This window comes from Onychostruthus taczanowskii, unplaced genomic scaffold, assembly GCF_017590055.1.
Source record: "Onychostruthus taczanowskii isolate IOZ18803 unplaced genomic scaffold, ASM1759005v1 scaffold87, whole genome shotgun sequence".
NCBI lineage: Eukaryota > Metazoa > Chordata > Aves > Passeriformes > Passeridae > Onychostruthus > Onychostruthus taczanowskii.
The window spans coordinates 1,283,272-1,298,279 of NW_024506662.1; the positions used below are offsets into that span (position 1 = coordinate 1,283,272).

A 15,008-nucleotide genomic window follows, 5' to 3' on the forward strand; every position below is an offset into this window, starting at 1 on the left:
GCTATGATTACACCTAAAGTTTCAGCCTGAAAAATTTCAATTATAGGTAACTGAAAAAGAACCTTTTTCAGTGGAAGAGTTTCAACACCCTCAGCCATACATGTGGCTTTGCATGCCTACTCAAGTGATAACATTTTTCTGTCCCTTGGTTAGAAGGATTCCTGTGAAAGCAAACTGGCTAACACAAGCTAATTTGTGGGGTTTGGGGTTTTTAACCAGGAATGTCAGCACCACCATCCAACCAGCCACTTATTCTCTTAACAACTTCCACAGGGTTCACTGTGAGTTGTTTGTAGTGTGGGTTATTCACACCTTCACATTTAATCTGACCTGAGCTGTGCATCCAGATGGGGTCTAGCCCCTGAACTACTCAAGAGGTATTTCTGCTCTACTCCACTAGTATTAGCATCTGCAGCAGTGAACACTAATCCACTTACCTGGTTTATTTAAATCCTCTTATTTTTGAATATTAGCTGACCTGGAGCCATTCAGCTGTGCTCCCATCAGTCCAGCATGGGAGCCTGCTCTTTCATCTCCTCCCTCCAGCCCTCTCCCCTGGACAGGCTCTAACCAAGGCAATCAGGTTTTTCTCAGCTTTTTCATTTCCCAGAGCCCTGTACAACAGGTCCTGCTCCTTATATCAGGAGAAGGATGCCCATAGTTTTTATACTAGCTACACCTGGAATTTCTCAGGTGGACAGAACGTGAGATGCCTTTCTGTCAGCTTGAAGCACAAACAAGTGGAAGAAGTATTTGGTGGTCTCACCTGCAGAGATGAACTGTTTGGTCTATTACCTGAGAACTTGATAAAATATCTCTAGGAGTTGTTGTACCTAAAAAGGTCTGGTTTACCAAGCATTTTTAAACTTAGGCGCCAATAAATCTAATCTGTTATAAAGATAGATTAAAAGGAAATCTTGGTGGATAGAAAAATAACATTTTAAAGTCAAAGCTCAAGAACCTCTTCCTAACTTCTCATAAATCATAATTTTATAGTACTTCATTTTAACATATTTGCCTCAGTTTATGAGGCAAAAGAATACCCTAATCATGTGGAAGCCTCCATGCACAGCATTACCTGTAATTTTAGATGCCTGCTTGATTTCTTTCACTCTGGAAATATTCCAGTCATTTATCACAGTATCATGCTTAAAAAAATAAAATGTACTGAACCTGTTTCTTTCCTAATGACCAGCATTTTCCCACTTTGATCTTCTTACAGCTCCCTAAAACATGGTGATTTATCTATGCTGTGTACAGGACCCAGGTGTTCTGCACATTAGAAACTACTCAGTAAATAAGCCATACAGAGAGTAGCTGGGGAAGTGAATTTTAAAAGAGCATGAAAACCACTTAACATTCAGTTCTTACCATCTCCCCTCTTCTTAGCTTTTGCAGAATCGTGTTTGAGCATCATTGCCTTATACAGTCAAAAGAAAAAATGAATGATATGGAAAAGCATGGGGATTTATACAGGATTTAGACAAAATAGTGCCTGACTATTGGCAGGAAGGATAGGATTGATAGTTTACTGCAAGCTACATGCTTTTCTTGGAGATGAATTCAACATACAGTTGATAGGAGCAGTGAATATACTTACAGAGTATTCTGATCAGTTTATTTAAAGCCTAAATATTTTATAAACAGATTGTTAAAGACTGGGGCTAATTCCCAGGTGGACTCAAGCATGCAGTCCCACAAGGCACTTGTTTCAATAAAATGAAGGGTAGCAGAGACAAGCGCTCCTGACGCGGACACTGCCACTCCAGCCAGCAAGGAGGAATTTGGAGGGAACTAAGGGATGCTCAGACTTCAACATGCACTTAAACTCCTCATGTGCAGTAGATAAATGTGGCCTATCTTTGGCTTATTTATGCAATTAAATCTCCTCTTTGGTTCATTCATGTGTGATATTAGGAACTGTGTTCCAGTGTGGTATCAGAAACAGGGTTTTTTCAGTCCTGACTGGAGGAGTGTTAACTTTTACAGTCCCAATTTGTACTTACCCAAAGTAAATAGTGCCCAGTGTGTGCGTTATTAAAAACTTAAGCAATACTGTGCTGTGAAAGAATATCCTGGCTTGGATTCTCTGGTAGGGCTTAACAGATAATTAACTATGTTAGGAGAAAACTAAGATTGCTTTATGCCATTTTACAAAATCAGGTGAGTAAGAGGTGAACAAAGGTCTTAGGGACAGCCAGAGCTCTTGTAGACCCTGGAATCATGTAGGACTATAATACTGGCCTTACACACAGTTGCACAAGGCTCCAAAGGGCTCAGTGGGCACAGAGGATCAGCTGAGCCTGAGGAATACCCCTATCCTACTGAAAACTTGTGCACAGAATGTAGTGTATCATCAGCATTTTTATTGATGACTGCCTTTGGTTTTACACTTTCACTTTTGCTTGGCACAGATTTACTTCATAAATCTGGATTTATTACTTCGCTTTATTTTACTCTTGTTAATCCTAAAAGTAAATCTGTCTTTGGCCATTTTGGCTTGAATATTTAGTGCAATATTTGGATTTGAAAAGAAGGAACCTTTGATATGATCTTGACATTAAGGATTTTGGAGCTCAGAATCTGCATGTTAAAACCAGTCAAGACAGGTTTCTGCTTCTGACTTTTACAGCTAGGTGGTAACTTCTGTCCATTGTCTGTTATTTTCAGAGACATGCGTTGCAAAAAGAACCTGCAAAAATTATCATTGTAGATTGCCTGGGATAATTTGGAATTCAGTGCAGTTACATTGCTTTCTCAAACACTGGAGCAATTGGACAACTGTTTATGATAAAAATGAAAGTTTAACACAAAATTACAGTTCCTTGAAAATGAAGCCCATGGGACAGACTACCAGCTGTGCCAATAGGTGGGAATAGTGATGGCACCCCTCCCTCTGTGATGCTGCATGAGAAATGGCAGCATGATGGGGCACATACAGCAGCCAAGCATGAGGCTTCTTAAAATCCAATATTTGTCATTGACCACTGCACATAATTGTGCCAGCGATGCTGAGAAGTGGCTTTTGCATTAAGTTGCAATCATTCCTCATCCTGGGAAAAAAGGTGGCACCAGTGAACCCTAAGGGCACCAGTCTGGGAGTATGAAGGTGCAATAGATGTGGGATAAGAGAGCTCTAAGGGAGTGATGGGGCAGAGCTGCTTTCTTCTCCCCCTCCCAAAGCAGGTGATACTATAGTTACTGTCAGAACTGGAGAACCAGCAAGGGGAAAACCTGCTGCCCTGTGGTTAGGGTGAGCCCCCAGAGACCTTTGTGACCCTATGTTGATTTCTTCTACCCCACTGATTCTTCCCCTTTGCTCTGCCCCTGCACCCTCATCCCATTGATCCCAGTGTTTTATCCCACCCCCTGCCTTTCCTGTTTTCCCTGCTCCTTGGAGCTCTTGTTCTTGGCGTCTTTCACAGAGTGCCCTGCTCACAATAAAGGTTTATTCTCTGTGGAATATCATACAAGGAAGAATTGGAAGAATTGAACAGCTAGCCAGCGTGAACTAAAGATGTGCCTGTGCCCCTGAGCCGTCCTTCTCAGGACACTTCTTCAGGAAAGTCACGGCACCCTTGCCACCACTCTGTCCACCGTGGCACTTGCCATCACTCTTGGCTGCTTGAAGGGCTGTGTTTGGGCCCTGGCATCATGGTACTCAGGCAGAGGATTTCTGATTCCAGCTTTACCAATACAATTCCATTTACAAGCATGCAGCTGTATCATACAGAAAAATATATTAATTTAGGGTATGGAGTTACAGGTAGTACAGATCTTGGCTTGTCTGAAATCCTGAGAGCTTTGTCAAAAACTTCAGCAAAGCCAGAATTTCCCTCAATGTGTTTCAAGTTTGCTTGAAAAATTCCCTATAGAATTCTTTGCTACCAAGAATTTTTGGTACCAGGAGATTCTTCAACTGGATTTTTGATTAAACTTGGAATTTGATAAAATTCTAATTTAGTTTTGCTCCAATTCAGGCTGATAAGGATAATTCTTTGGACCTCATTGTACAATATGGTATGGAGGACTGGTGCAGTAGGGCAAATAAAAGTGCAGCAAGTATAAAGTTTAGCAAATTGTACATCAGTGAGTTATTCTACTTTCAAACTTGGGTTTTTTTAAACTTATTGTCATGCCATGAAAGAAGTAAGAAACTGTGTGCGTAATTAAATATTTGCCTTGGGAGATTATTTGCAGTTAATTAAAGCCACAAAATTTCAGCACATACCTTTTCTACAGATTATTAAATTTGGATCAGATATTAACAACCTAGCTTTCTACTTATCCATCAGAGATTACTTTTGGACACTTTCAGGAACAGAGTTTTACAGGGGCATCCTTGGGTATATTGTAAGATTTGCTCAGCAATGTTGTTGAGAGGGACCTTCCAGAATTTAAGCTGTAAAAGCACTGTCAGGACATAATTTATTGTCACGTGCTGTAGATCTTTTGGCACCTTCACCTACTTTTTCCATTGAGCAGGATTTTAGAAAGCATCTCACATGGGAACACTGATTGTCTGCTGCTGCTGTTATGACCTGGAGTGGACTTATCCTTGTGGTTTGCACAATGTCCAGTTAGATCAGCACTGTATTTTAACGAGGTTCAAAGAGAGCTCTTTATCCAGTGAAATCTGTGTCTGAAGAGGATGAGCAAAATCACTAAATCACACTAAACTGAGTGTCTGTGTTGCTGTATTACCTGAATGCAGTGGAATTATGCATTATGTACTTCTCCATCCCCATGCAAAAACTGGCTGTTGTCAGAAAATGCTGTTTGATGCAACAAAATAATGCCCTGTATTTATGAAGACCCCAGATAGCACAGCAGTTGGACTTTCTGCCAAAATGTAATTTAAGCCTCACTGTGGCACTGGTTCCAGACATTGTTTTGGGCAGTTCATTTTGGTAGTCTGCCCCAAAAAAGAAAAGCACTCTTGGCCATAATGACCTTGGGAGCTTTGTCATCAAGTGACATGAGGCTAGGATTTGCATGGGGATTTATGGGATTTAATGTTTCTGGAAAGATTTAAAGTTTCTGTAAATTCAACCATGAAAAACTGTTATTCTAAAGAAATAATAAATCACTTTATTTATCAAGTAGGTGGTTCATGCTATTTCTCATAGATTTGTGCTGCTCCATTCATTAGGAATAAAATTCTTGATAGTGCTGCTGATTATTTTTATGCAGCCTTCTTCGCCAGCTCCTGGTTTAAGGTTTATATTGCCAGCAAAAAACTGCTCAGTAAGAGTAGGGATTCTGAAATCAATTTGAATAATTGGAACCCACAAATATACTTCTGTAGTTTATAAGACTGTAGTTAAACAGATAGAAAATTGGTCAGTGTATCAAAATGCCAAATATGAAGCTGGCACCTAAGAGCTCCTCTAACTCAAGTCTACTTTTCCAGCATGAAAACTGCTTCAGGATTTATTTGTTTGTTTGCTTTTTTTCCTCAGATTCCCTGAAAGACTCCAAAGGCACGCAGAAGGGTGATTCAGTGCATCCTGTGGTGTGTGAACAAGATCAAGCCAAAGGTAAAGTTTTGTATCAAAGTTTTTTAAGACAGACATGATGAACCAGTGTGAAACTTCAGTTCTTCCAGTGTCAGCACCCAGTGGGCTTCAGCCTTACTTCTGCCACCTTAAAGAAATGCTGTTGGCTAGTAGAGGTTACGTGTCAGCCAGTTGTGGGGCAGTAACACCTGATGCTACTGGGAAAGCCACGTCTCTAAATAGGTTTAGCCATGCTGATCCTAGGTGCATAGCACTGTTATCGTGTCCTCCTGTGTTGTTGTTGTGGTTCTGAAATCCTGTGGGGTGTTTCTGTTCCTTCTGCTGACCGTCAAGTGCAAGCACTTTACAACAGCTCCTATGAGAAACAGTGTCAAGGCTGAGCTACAAAAGAAAAAAAACTGTAAGTGCTGCAGGGTGAGTTTTGACCAGCTATCTAACTAACTTAATGCTTAGTACTGTTAAGTGATATTTTCATATATAAAATGTGTCCAGCATGGTTCACTTACTAGAAAAAACAGCAGTGCTTGGCTTATAACTACCATGCTGTAGTTCTACAGTTCTAAGGTTCATGTTGTGTTTTAATGAATTTAGCATTGCCTGCATGCAGCATCATCCTGGTACCATTTTCTGTTTGTTGTATTAACAGGACAACAGGATGTTTCTGCAAATGAGGACATAAAAACTGGGGCAGATTCCCAAGGCTCCTGCATGGAAATAGAAGGTACTGCTTGTGTTTTGAAATCAAAAAGCAAGATTAACAAGCAAAAACACTAACACAGAATCATGGAAACACTGAATGTCTGGGATTGAAGGGACCTTAAAGATCAACTCCCCTGCCGTGGGCAGGTACACCTTCTATTCAGCCAGGTTGCTCAAAGCTGTATCCAACCTGCCCTTCAACATGTCAAGGGGTGGGGCATGGACTGTGTGTGTCTCTGGGATTGCGATGAGTCCCGGTGAAGATTCCATGTTTGGAGTAGGCACATGGGATTTTGTGCTAAATCCCAGAAAGTTCAGTACCTTCAAGGCTTGGCTCTAAACTAGAGCCCCTTGAATTTCCTTGGACAGCTTTTTTATTTGTACTCATGGAGGAAAAGATCCTTTTCCTCTGCCAGTGTTTTTAATGGCAAGGTCTCTAGTGGGTGTTAATCCTTTCATGTCCATTCTGAAAAGCCTTATTCTTCAACTTCTTATCAAATTTATTCAGATCCACTGTTGAACCAAGAAGACACAACAGAAGTTGAGGCTCCTTTGATACTTGGTGCAGAGGAAAAGAAAGAAGGAAAAGAAGAAGGAGGTGAGTCTATTATAAAGCAGATGGAGACAGAGAATGCTGCAGGCCTCATGTTATCCTTTTCTATTGTGAAGAAACGGAAAGGGCACAGAAAATGCTCTTTTTCCCCCTAAGGAAAAATCTTTTTTTATCTTAAGTGTAGTTTTGATATATTGGACTTGAATTTCAATAGGAAGCTAAGTGCAAAAAAGTGCACACTCAGGTTCAAAAGTGGCATTTAAATACTCTCCTCACTTTAGGTTTTTTTGCATTTAAGCCCATAATGCTGATTAAACAACCAATTTATGCCCATGCAGGTATCCTTTTGATCACATTTGCTAGTAGCATTCAGGCTATTTAAATAAATGGGTATGACAATTATTTGTGAGGTCATTAGTAGAGATTTAACTAAAGAGTAAGTAAAACTAGTAATTCTAATGAAGAAACCAGTATTTGGAGTGAGAATGCAGAGTCCTCTGAAACAGTAATTTTTTAATGGGAGTAAGGTATTTAAAACCTTGGTAATGCTTTTGCAAGGAAATGTAGAAGTTTAAGTGTTGGATGCTCCTGGGAACCCTGCAGTCATCTCACCATTTGTAGAGGCACGTGGTTATATAAAAAATAATGTATTATGTAAATAATTCTCTAATTTTAAAGTAACTCCTAGTTAATTGTATGGTCATTTGTAGAGCCCAAGGATGAATTTTGCAGTTCCAAATTAAAATGCAGACATGATTTTTATTGAAAATTCAGGTCAATACTAACTGTGTTGTCCTAATTATGAAGTCCTTTTCTCAGCCACATTAACACCAACTTAATTGCAAGCCTGCGTTAGCAATATTGACAATTTTCTTCGCTGCAAAGCCAGGTTAATAGAACCTCTTTGTTCATATACAGCTAAACAATATTTCCCTTTCTTTTTTTTTTTTTTTTAAATTTTAATTGCCTATCCAAGTTGAGACTTATCACATCTCCTTGTTATCATTTGTGTTAATGGTATTGGTTTTGTGCTGTGTTAATGATGGTGAAGGTAGAATTTATATAATTCTTACGTTCAAATTCAGGTAAATGGTACCACACTACCTCAGTTGCAAACCCAGGTCATACAGTACAGGCTCACTATGATTGCAAATACCAATGCTGTTATGTTAATCTCCTCCAAATAGAAATTATTTACATAATATTTTATGCATCTTCACAACTAAATTGGAAAAAATGTACCTTCATTATTTGCACATTTTCCCCTCTTTACTACTTTAGTGTCCCCGACAGCTAGGGATTGTCTTTTAGTTCTCAGAAGAGAGATTATATTTCAACATCTGTGCTACTTACTATTAAAATATGCAATGTTAAGGAAAAGCAGGTAATGTCAGAAAAGAGTTGTTCTTGGCACCTTTCCTTTTCCAGCCCTTGACTTAAAAGTTTCAAATACTAAGTAAGTAAAAAAGTTCTTGCTAACTATTTTGGAACTTGTTCCTATCTGGGGTCTCAGGTGTTGATACTGTGCAGGGATCATCTGATCCAAAGCTTGTTGAAGTCCATAGAAGTAGTGTCATCAATTTAAGTGATCTTTTGTTAAGTTCCATGATAAGAGGAGATGTGCTGAGTCTGTGTGCAGGATAATGGCATAAATATTCTGTTCAGCTTCTTCCAAAGATACTGTCTTTGGTGCAGGAAAAATAAATGGGTGCTCCTGCAGAGCAGGAGCAGAGAAGGAAGTAAAGCCTTTCCTTTGTCTTGTTTTCATTCTTGTGGGTCTAAGCACCCTCATAGCTCATCTTGCTAGTTGCTTCTTGTTCTGGTGGGCACAAATTTTACCACATGGGTTTTGAAAGTTTGCCACAAAGTGAAGTGGGTCTGGACAAAAAGAGGTAAGAAAAATAAAATCAGCTGAAGTTCAGACTGATAAAATAAGGTATATTTCCCAATGAGAGATTCCACTTAATGGGAAGAGATTACCTGGCATTAAAAAGAGATTTAATATGTGACTTTATTTTATGTAACCTGAGTGCTACCTCCTAAAGTAATTCAGCTGAAAGTTTTCCAGCAGCACACACAGTACATTTGATATAGGATGAAATACTGTATTTTTGTGTAAGAACGTGGGGGAAAGGCTTATGTGGGACTGCTAGTCCTGTGAAACAGAAATTCATGGATCTTTAGTTGGTTTGACCTATTCTGGATCTATATGCATAGCCAAATGCAGCAACTACTACATTCCAAACTACCTGGTCTTGCTCTTCTACATGAGATTTTCTTGTGCTTGTTTTCAAACTCATCCCTGAGCAAAGGGTAGCGGGTAGCTGCCTCTCTCTTCTCTCTGTCTCACTGGGAGTGTTAGATTCTTGGGAGTTATCTGCAATCCCTTCAGTCCTCAGAACTGGAGCTGTGTAAGTCACTAAAGGACAGTCCTTTTTCCAACCTAAAGCTAGATTTCTGCTCAGTTACTGATCGCGGCTTTGAAGCATGCTAGGAAGTTTTTCAATGATGTGGTTTTCCGTGGGAAAAATGTCTGTTTCTTGATGTTTTAGAGATGTCTCAGTTTACATGAACTTCTGACAAACCACAGGTTATCTTCTGATTTAATTGTGCAAATTTTACTGCCAGCTCATCTCTGTGTTTTGGGTTTTTTTAAAGCTTGTGGGGCCTTTCTGTGTAGCTCATTTCACTTCACAGCTCCAGGGTCATGCTGTAGTGTGAATTCCCAAGAAGTCCCAGATCCTGGTGCTTTCAAGGTTCTGGGATGCTGGGAGCCCAGAGGAATGAAGAATCAAAATCTTGGCAGTCACGCTTCTAACTCCCATTGCCAGCAGTAAGAACCAAGCCAGATTACCCTGAAGAATATAACAATGTGAGGCATGGTGTGTTTCATAAAAACCTGTTGTTGCTTTTTCAAAATTAGTAATAAAATATCACATGTGCCAATTTATTCCCTTTTTTCCTACTGCAACTTGAAGTTATATATTATGAGTGAGCAGCTGAAGAAAAAAGGCAAGCTAAGATGCCTTTTTCATTTTTTTCCAACCACTATTGTGCACTCATTCTGGTTCACAAAAAAATAATGAAAATCTATGTTTCTTATAAGATTGGGGAATATTCTCAAATCCCTTTATTAAAAACCAGAGCAAGTGGTGATCACTGACCTATTTGCTGACTAGGTAAGTGTACACAATTTTAACAGACCTTTTGGCAGTCCCTTTATATGTACACTTGGAAGTAGTCCTGTTGTGTTGTAATGACCATGCACTCAGCACTTATTTGTAGGTTTAATCAGCACATTTATTCCACAACACAATTTGCAGCACGTGGAAGTAAATCACATATTTGTGTGAATATGCAGCCAGTTTCTCTTCTGAGCCCACTCTCACCTCTGCCATCTTATTTCCCCTCTCTTTTCTATCTCCCTTCATTGAGACATTAAATATGATGATTTTCCTCACTAATCACCCTTAGAATACCTTTAACTCTTTGAAGGGGCAGGATTTCTGTCAGAGCACTAGAAAATGAACAGTTACTGCTGTTATTTCTCTGTTTTCTCTCCTCTCTATTTAGGCTGAATTATTTTGTCATCTTGTACCAATTTGGAATATTGTTTGAGCTTGATGTGTGATGTTTCTCCACATGAGAAACATATTAGAGTGGCTGTGTAGAACCCCCACCTTAACCATGAGGTTAGGGCTGGCTCAGGGGCAGGCTGGGGGAGGTTTCCATCATTTGCAGTACATGTGATTTCCTTTGTCAGTCTTCTGATCAGTGCTTATTTACTCTGAATTTGAAGTCTGCCTAATTTCAGATTTGAAGTCTGCCAAGTTCTGTCCTAGCTAAGCCCAGTTTTGCTCAACAGTCCTTGTAACATGAATAGCTGTAACCTGTAACTCTGTAGGCAACACCTTTCTCATTCTTCTCTTGTCCATTTTGCTTTAGCAGGAGTGATAATTTTATGGTGTAATCTTGGAGAGAACTAAATATTCCAAAACCTGGGGAAAGAGCTCTCATCTTTTACAGCTACAGTCTCAGGCACTTATAGGATTTTATATGCATTGGTACAGTCATAAATAATGTCAGAATAATGACTTTGTTATCAAGCAGTCAAAAATTTCAAAATGACATTGTGGATATAGAGAAATGAAAGCATTCTTGAGAAAAATCTTTTTTGGACAAATCTGACATTTTTATTACTGATTCATGGCAATTTTATTGCTTAACCAAACTCCTTTAATTCTTCAAGTGGGAAAGATGAGACATTTTTGGGAAAAAAACCAATCCTTCACTAGAATCTTTAAATAGGTAATTTCACTTTGTTTGGAAAGAAAATAATACTTTGGATTGCTGTGGCTTCTAGACTACTTCTAGTATAAAGGCTCCTACTTCTTTTATTTAGTTGCTCAAAAAGGAGAGGAAAAAATATCCTGAACCAAATATAGTGCATTTGGTGTTTGATAAGAACCCATACTGAATAGATCAGAGGCCATTTTTTGGGCTGTTACAGCATATTCAGATGCTAAATATGAACTATATCTTTAAAATCCTATTCTAAAAGATACTGATGTTTGGCAAAGCAAAAGAAAAGTGCACCATTGGACTTGTTTTCAGAAGTGTTGGAAAGGCTGTGGAACCAGAAAGTTGCAAATGGATATTTAAAGCTCTAAGCTATGCAGAGATATGGGCTGTAGATGGGACTAGTGGGAGGTGTGCAGAGAGATTAGGAAAGGAAATCAATCCTAAAAGGTACCTCACCTGTGAAGCTTCACTTTACATACCTTTATTTTCTTGAGAACTTGACAAAATTCAGTGTGAACTTTGTAAAGTTCTCAAGAAACAGAACTTTTCCCGAGGAAGAGAACTTCAAGAAAGTTCACTTCCCAGTGAACTTTTCAGCTGCAGTGTCACCCAGTTGAGGACATTTTGTGACCAGATTAAGTTTGCCAGCCCACTGCGCTGAGTTTGTGGTGGTCCAAGGGCTGTATCAAGCACTCTGCCCTGCTGAAGGCATTGCAGCTGTGGCAGAAAAGGATATCCAAGTCATTTCTGTGCCTTGTGGAAGCTGCCAGGTGAGGCTCACCTGCATCCTCTTTGCTCTACTTACACATTGCAGACTGCAGGAGAGGAGGGGGGTTTGGCAGATATGAAGGTGGAGGTGCCCAGGCTCTTACATCAGCAAAGAGGCTTCACTGCTGGTGCAGGATGGGGCAGCAAATGGGGTGCAGACCTCCTGCAGGGCTTTCCTGAGGGTGCTTCCCTGAGGATGCTGTGCAGCACTGTGCATTGGCAGTCAGGGTGGTTATTACGCTGTCAGTAGTCTGCTCTAGATATTGATTTCAGTCTCTTGAGGGCAAAAATGTTGTATTTATTTTCCTGCCACTGAAGGAATCTGTTTCTTTTTGTTACTCTCCATATTCCATGTTCTAACCTGAATGTAGATAAAAAAATAGGTGGTGCAGGATTAATTCGAAGTTTTAATTATTTTTCATCCCTTGCAAGGAAAAATAATTTTTTTTTTCTGTGTGCTTTTCTAATAAGAAAGTAGAAAACGTAAGGAATTTTTCAGCTTAAACGTTTTGCTTGCTGTCACTGTCACTTTGTGTTAACAGACATGATGGTAAGGGTAAAACAAAAAAGCTAAAAGGAAAGAAAACAGGAAAATAACAATAGGAAATACTGTAACAATGACAGTGTTTAAGGTTTATTATCTCTATTTGATTGTTTTCTTCATTTCACTTACAGTAAGCAGAATAGAAATAGTATTATGAATTAGCAATTTTTGTTGCATTTAAAATTATAATCTCTTTGTTCCTGCTGAAAGTGTTGACAATGCAGCCTTTGTTTAGTTTAATTAACTTATGTTACAGCACTGAATTGAATCACAGTCAGCATTAAATCAAGTAAAAGAAGCTTTAGAGTGCTTTTCCGTAGACAGAAAATAAAAAGAAAGAGAAGAAATTAAATCCTTGAAGATGCTGGAGGAGAAAGTGGATATTTTTAATGAAATATATTGAAGTGCCATTTTCATTTTGATTTTCCATGTTGGGAATGCCAAAAATATGAAATCATTAAACCCCAGTGAAAAGCAGATGCTATGATGTCATTCTGAGTCCTCATGTTTATAATAGTATTACATGATATTGCATGTTTTTTACTTGTGAGCTACAAGTCTTGAAGAGCTTTAAGATACTGATAATGCCCTTTTCACATATGAAAATTGGGGAGATAATAAAATCCATATTCCAAATGGTGGGGTCCAAGTTTACCAGGCTTTAGTTTTAGCTCATGTCTCCAGAGAGACAGCAGTGCTTTATGGAAACAAAGCATGTGTCTCTTTCAAACTACCTCAAATAGCACCCAAGGAGTGAGGGAAAGGAATATGGGAGAGTGTCTGACATCTGAGAAACATATTTAAAAAGTAGGACATCCTGTAATATATTTAAAAAGTAGGACTCACTGGCCAAGGACTGCACTGTTACAGATGGCATCATAGCCATCAGTATTTCTGGAAATAAGCTTTAGCACCTCCAGAGATAAGGCACCACTTCAACATATATGTACAGCTACAGAGGTATCTGCTTGAACAGTGAGCTTAGCTCCTGTGTGCCACAGTAAGAAATTCAGTCTTAAATTAGAAAAAGTCCAGCAGACCAAAGGAATGCAGGCAGTTTCACCAGGAAACAATTTGATCCCTCAAATACAAATGTTATGTCTTTGTGCCACCTTCTACAAAAGGAGTCTTCATTTTGTTAAGCACTGATAAATTTTAGATTCTTACCTCTTTTAATAAAGTTTTTTTATGATGGAATACACTCATCCAACTGAGCTGGCTCTGAAACTGGAAATTCTGTGCTCCCACTTGCTTAGGTTTTGGATGAATGTACTGCCTTGCCCAGGTTATAGCACTATGTTGTAGCTGTTAGGACAACAGGAAGACAAACTGCATTTCACCACAGATTTTCATAAAATAGAGTGGAGTCCAGTCATAACTGTGTGGAGATCACAACCAGTGGGAGTGGAGAAGGTATGATTTGGGGAACTGTCTTCTTTTTTTTTTTTTTCAAGTATAGAACAGCAAGGAATTAAAAGAAGACACCATATGCCCTAGGATTGAAAGATTCTGTGGCTTGTTCTTTGAGGAGTGGAAGAACATTTTCACTTCACTGTTTATTTCTGTAGTTTTGCCTAGTGCTGTGGTGAGGAGTAAATCTTGTTCTCATATGAGAAGGGTAGCGTTTACTCACTCCATACTGTCACATGGATCAAGAGAGACACTTTGATTCAGCTCTGTTCTGTTCTCTCTTCCATGTATTCCCACTTCTGGCTCTGCTAGTGAGGTACACCATGGCTTCATAGGTGTCCTTGCTTCTTGTGGTTGGAGAGGGAGGCCAGAGCTGTACAAGAAGGGACTGCTACATAGTGAGGGGAAATGTGTGTACAGCCTTGTAAAGTAGAGGTTGCTTTGCTAGGGCATGACCTCAACTGAGATTTAACCTTTCTCACTGCAGCTGACCCAGAGCAGGAAAAGTCCCACTCAGTCTCAATCAAATCTTTGAAGCATAATGCTTTCCTCTGGATTTTCTCTTCCTTTTTTCTGCACTTTACTCATAACTTTTTGGCATCAGTTTTCTGTCCCCTCACGTTTTCCTAACGTGGTTGACAGGTGGGCGTTCTTTTGAGGTCTTGCCATCTGGAAGAGTTTTCCTCTGCTTGGTTGGCTTTTAGCACATTTTGCCTCCAGATGAGCATGCAAGGTTATCACCAGCATACCTGGCCCATAGTATCACCCCAACAGCCCAAACTGACCTTGTCTCTAGCCACTCTGGAAGATCTGCCAGGGAGAAGGCTCTTCCCTCCTACATCTCTGGGGCTGCATCTGAATCAGGTAGTAGGGTCATCTCAACACATTGGTGCAGAAGTGCAGCTCTTTGGGACTTTCTGTTATTTCACAAAAAGCTTGGCATCTCCTTTTTGGGGTCTTGCATGATCTCTGAGGAGCCTTTCCTGGAGCACTCCTGCGTGCTGTGCATGTGCTCATAGCTGCAATTAAACCAGTGCTCTGAATTATGAACTGTGAGTTTCAGCTGCAGACACTCTATGGGCAACTGCAAAAACACTTAGTTTTGTTTTAGAAATCCAAGAGAAACATGAAGACTGTTGGAATGTTTTGGGTTTTTTGTTGTTTTGTTTTTTTTTTTTTTTTTACTTCCCTGTGCCAGTGGTTCAATGCCCAG

At 39.5% G+C, this 15,008-nt stretch overlaps 1 protein-coding gene across 3 annotated transcripts in view; it reads left to right on the plus strand.

Annotated features, from left to right (window-relative positions):
- The window catches only part of MACROD2 (mono-ADP ribosylhydrolase 2), an 852,083-nt gene that overhangs the window by 805,375 nt on the left and 31,700 nt on the right, over positions 1–15,008 (plus strand). For all 3 annotated transcript variants that reach the window (XM_041425155.1, XM_041425153.1, XM_041425154.1), the window contains exons 14-16: positions 5,463–5,540; positions 6,166–6,240; positions 6,727–6,816. In XM_041425155.1, the coding sequence (XP_041281089.1) occupies positions 5,463–5,540; positions 6,166–6,240; positions 6,727–6,816 (243 nt within the window). The remainder of the gene's footprint in view (positions 1–5,462; positions 5,541–6,165; positions 6,241–6,726; positions 6,817–15,008) is intronic.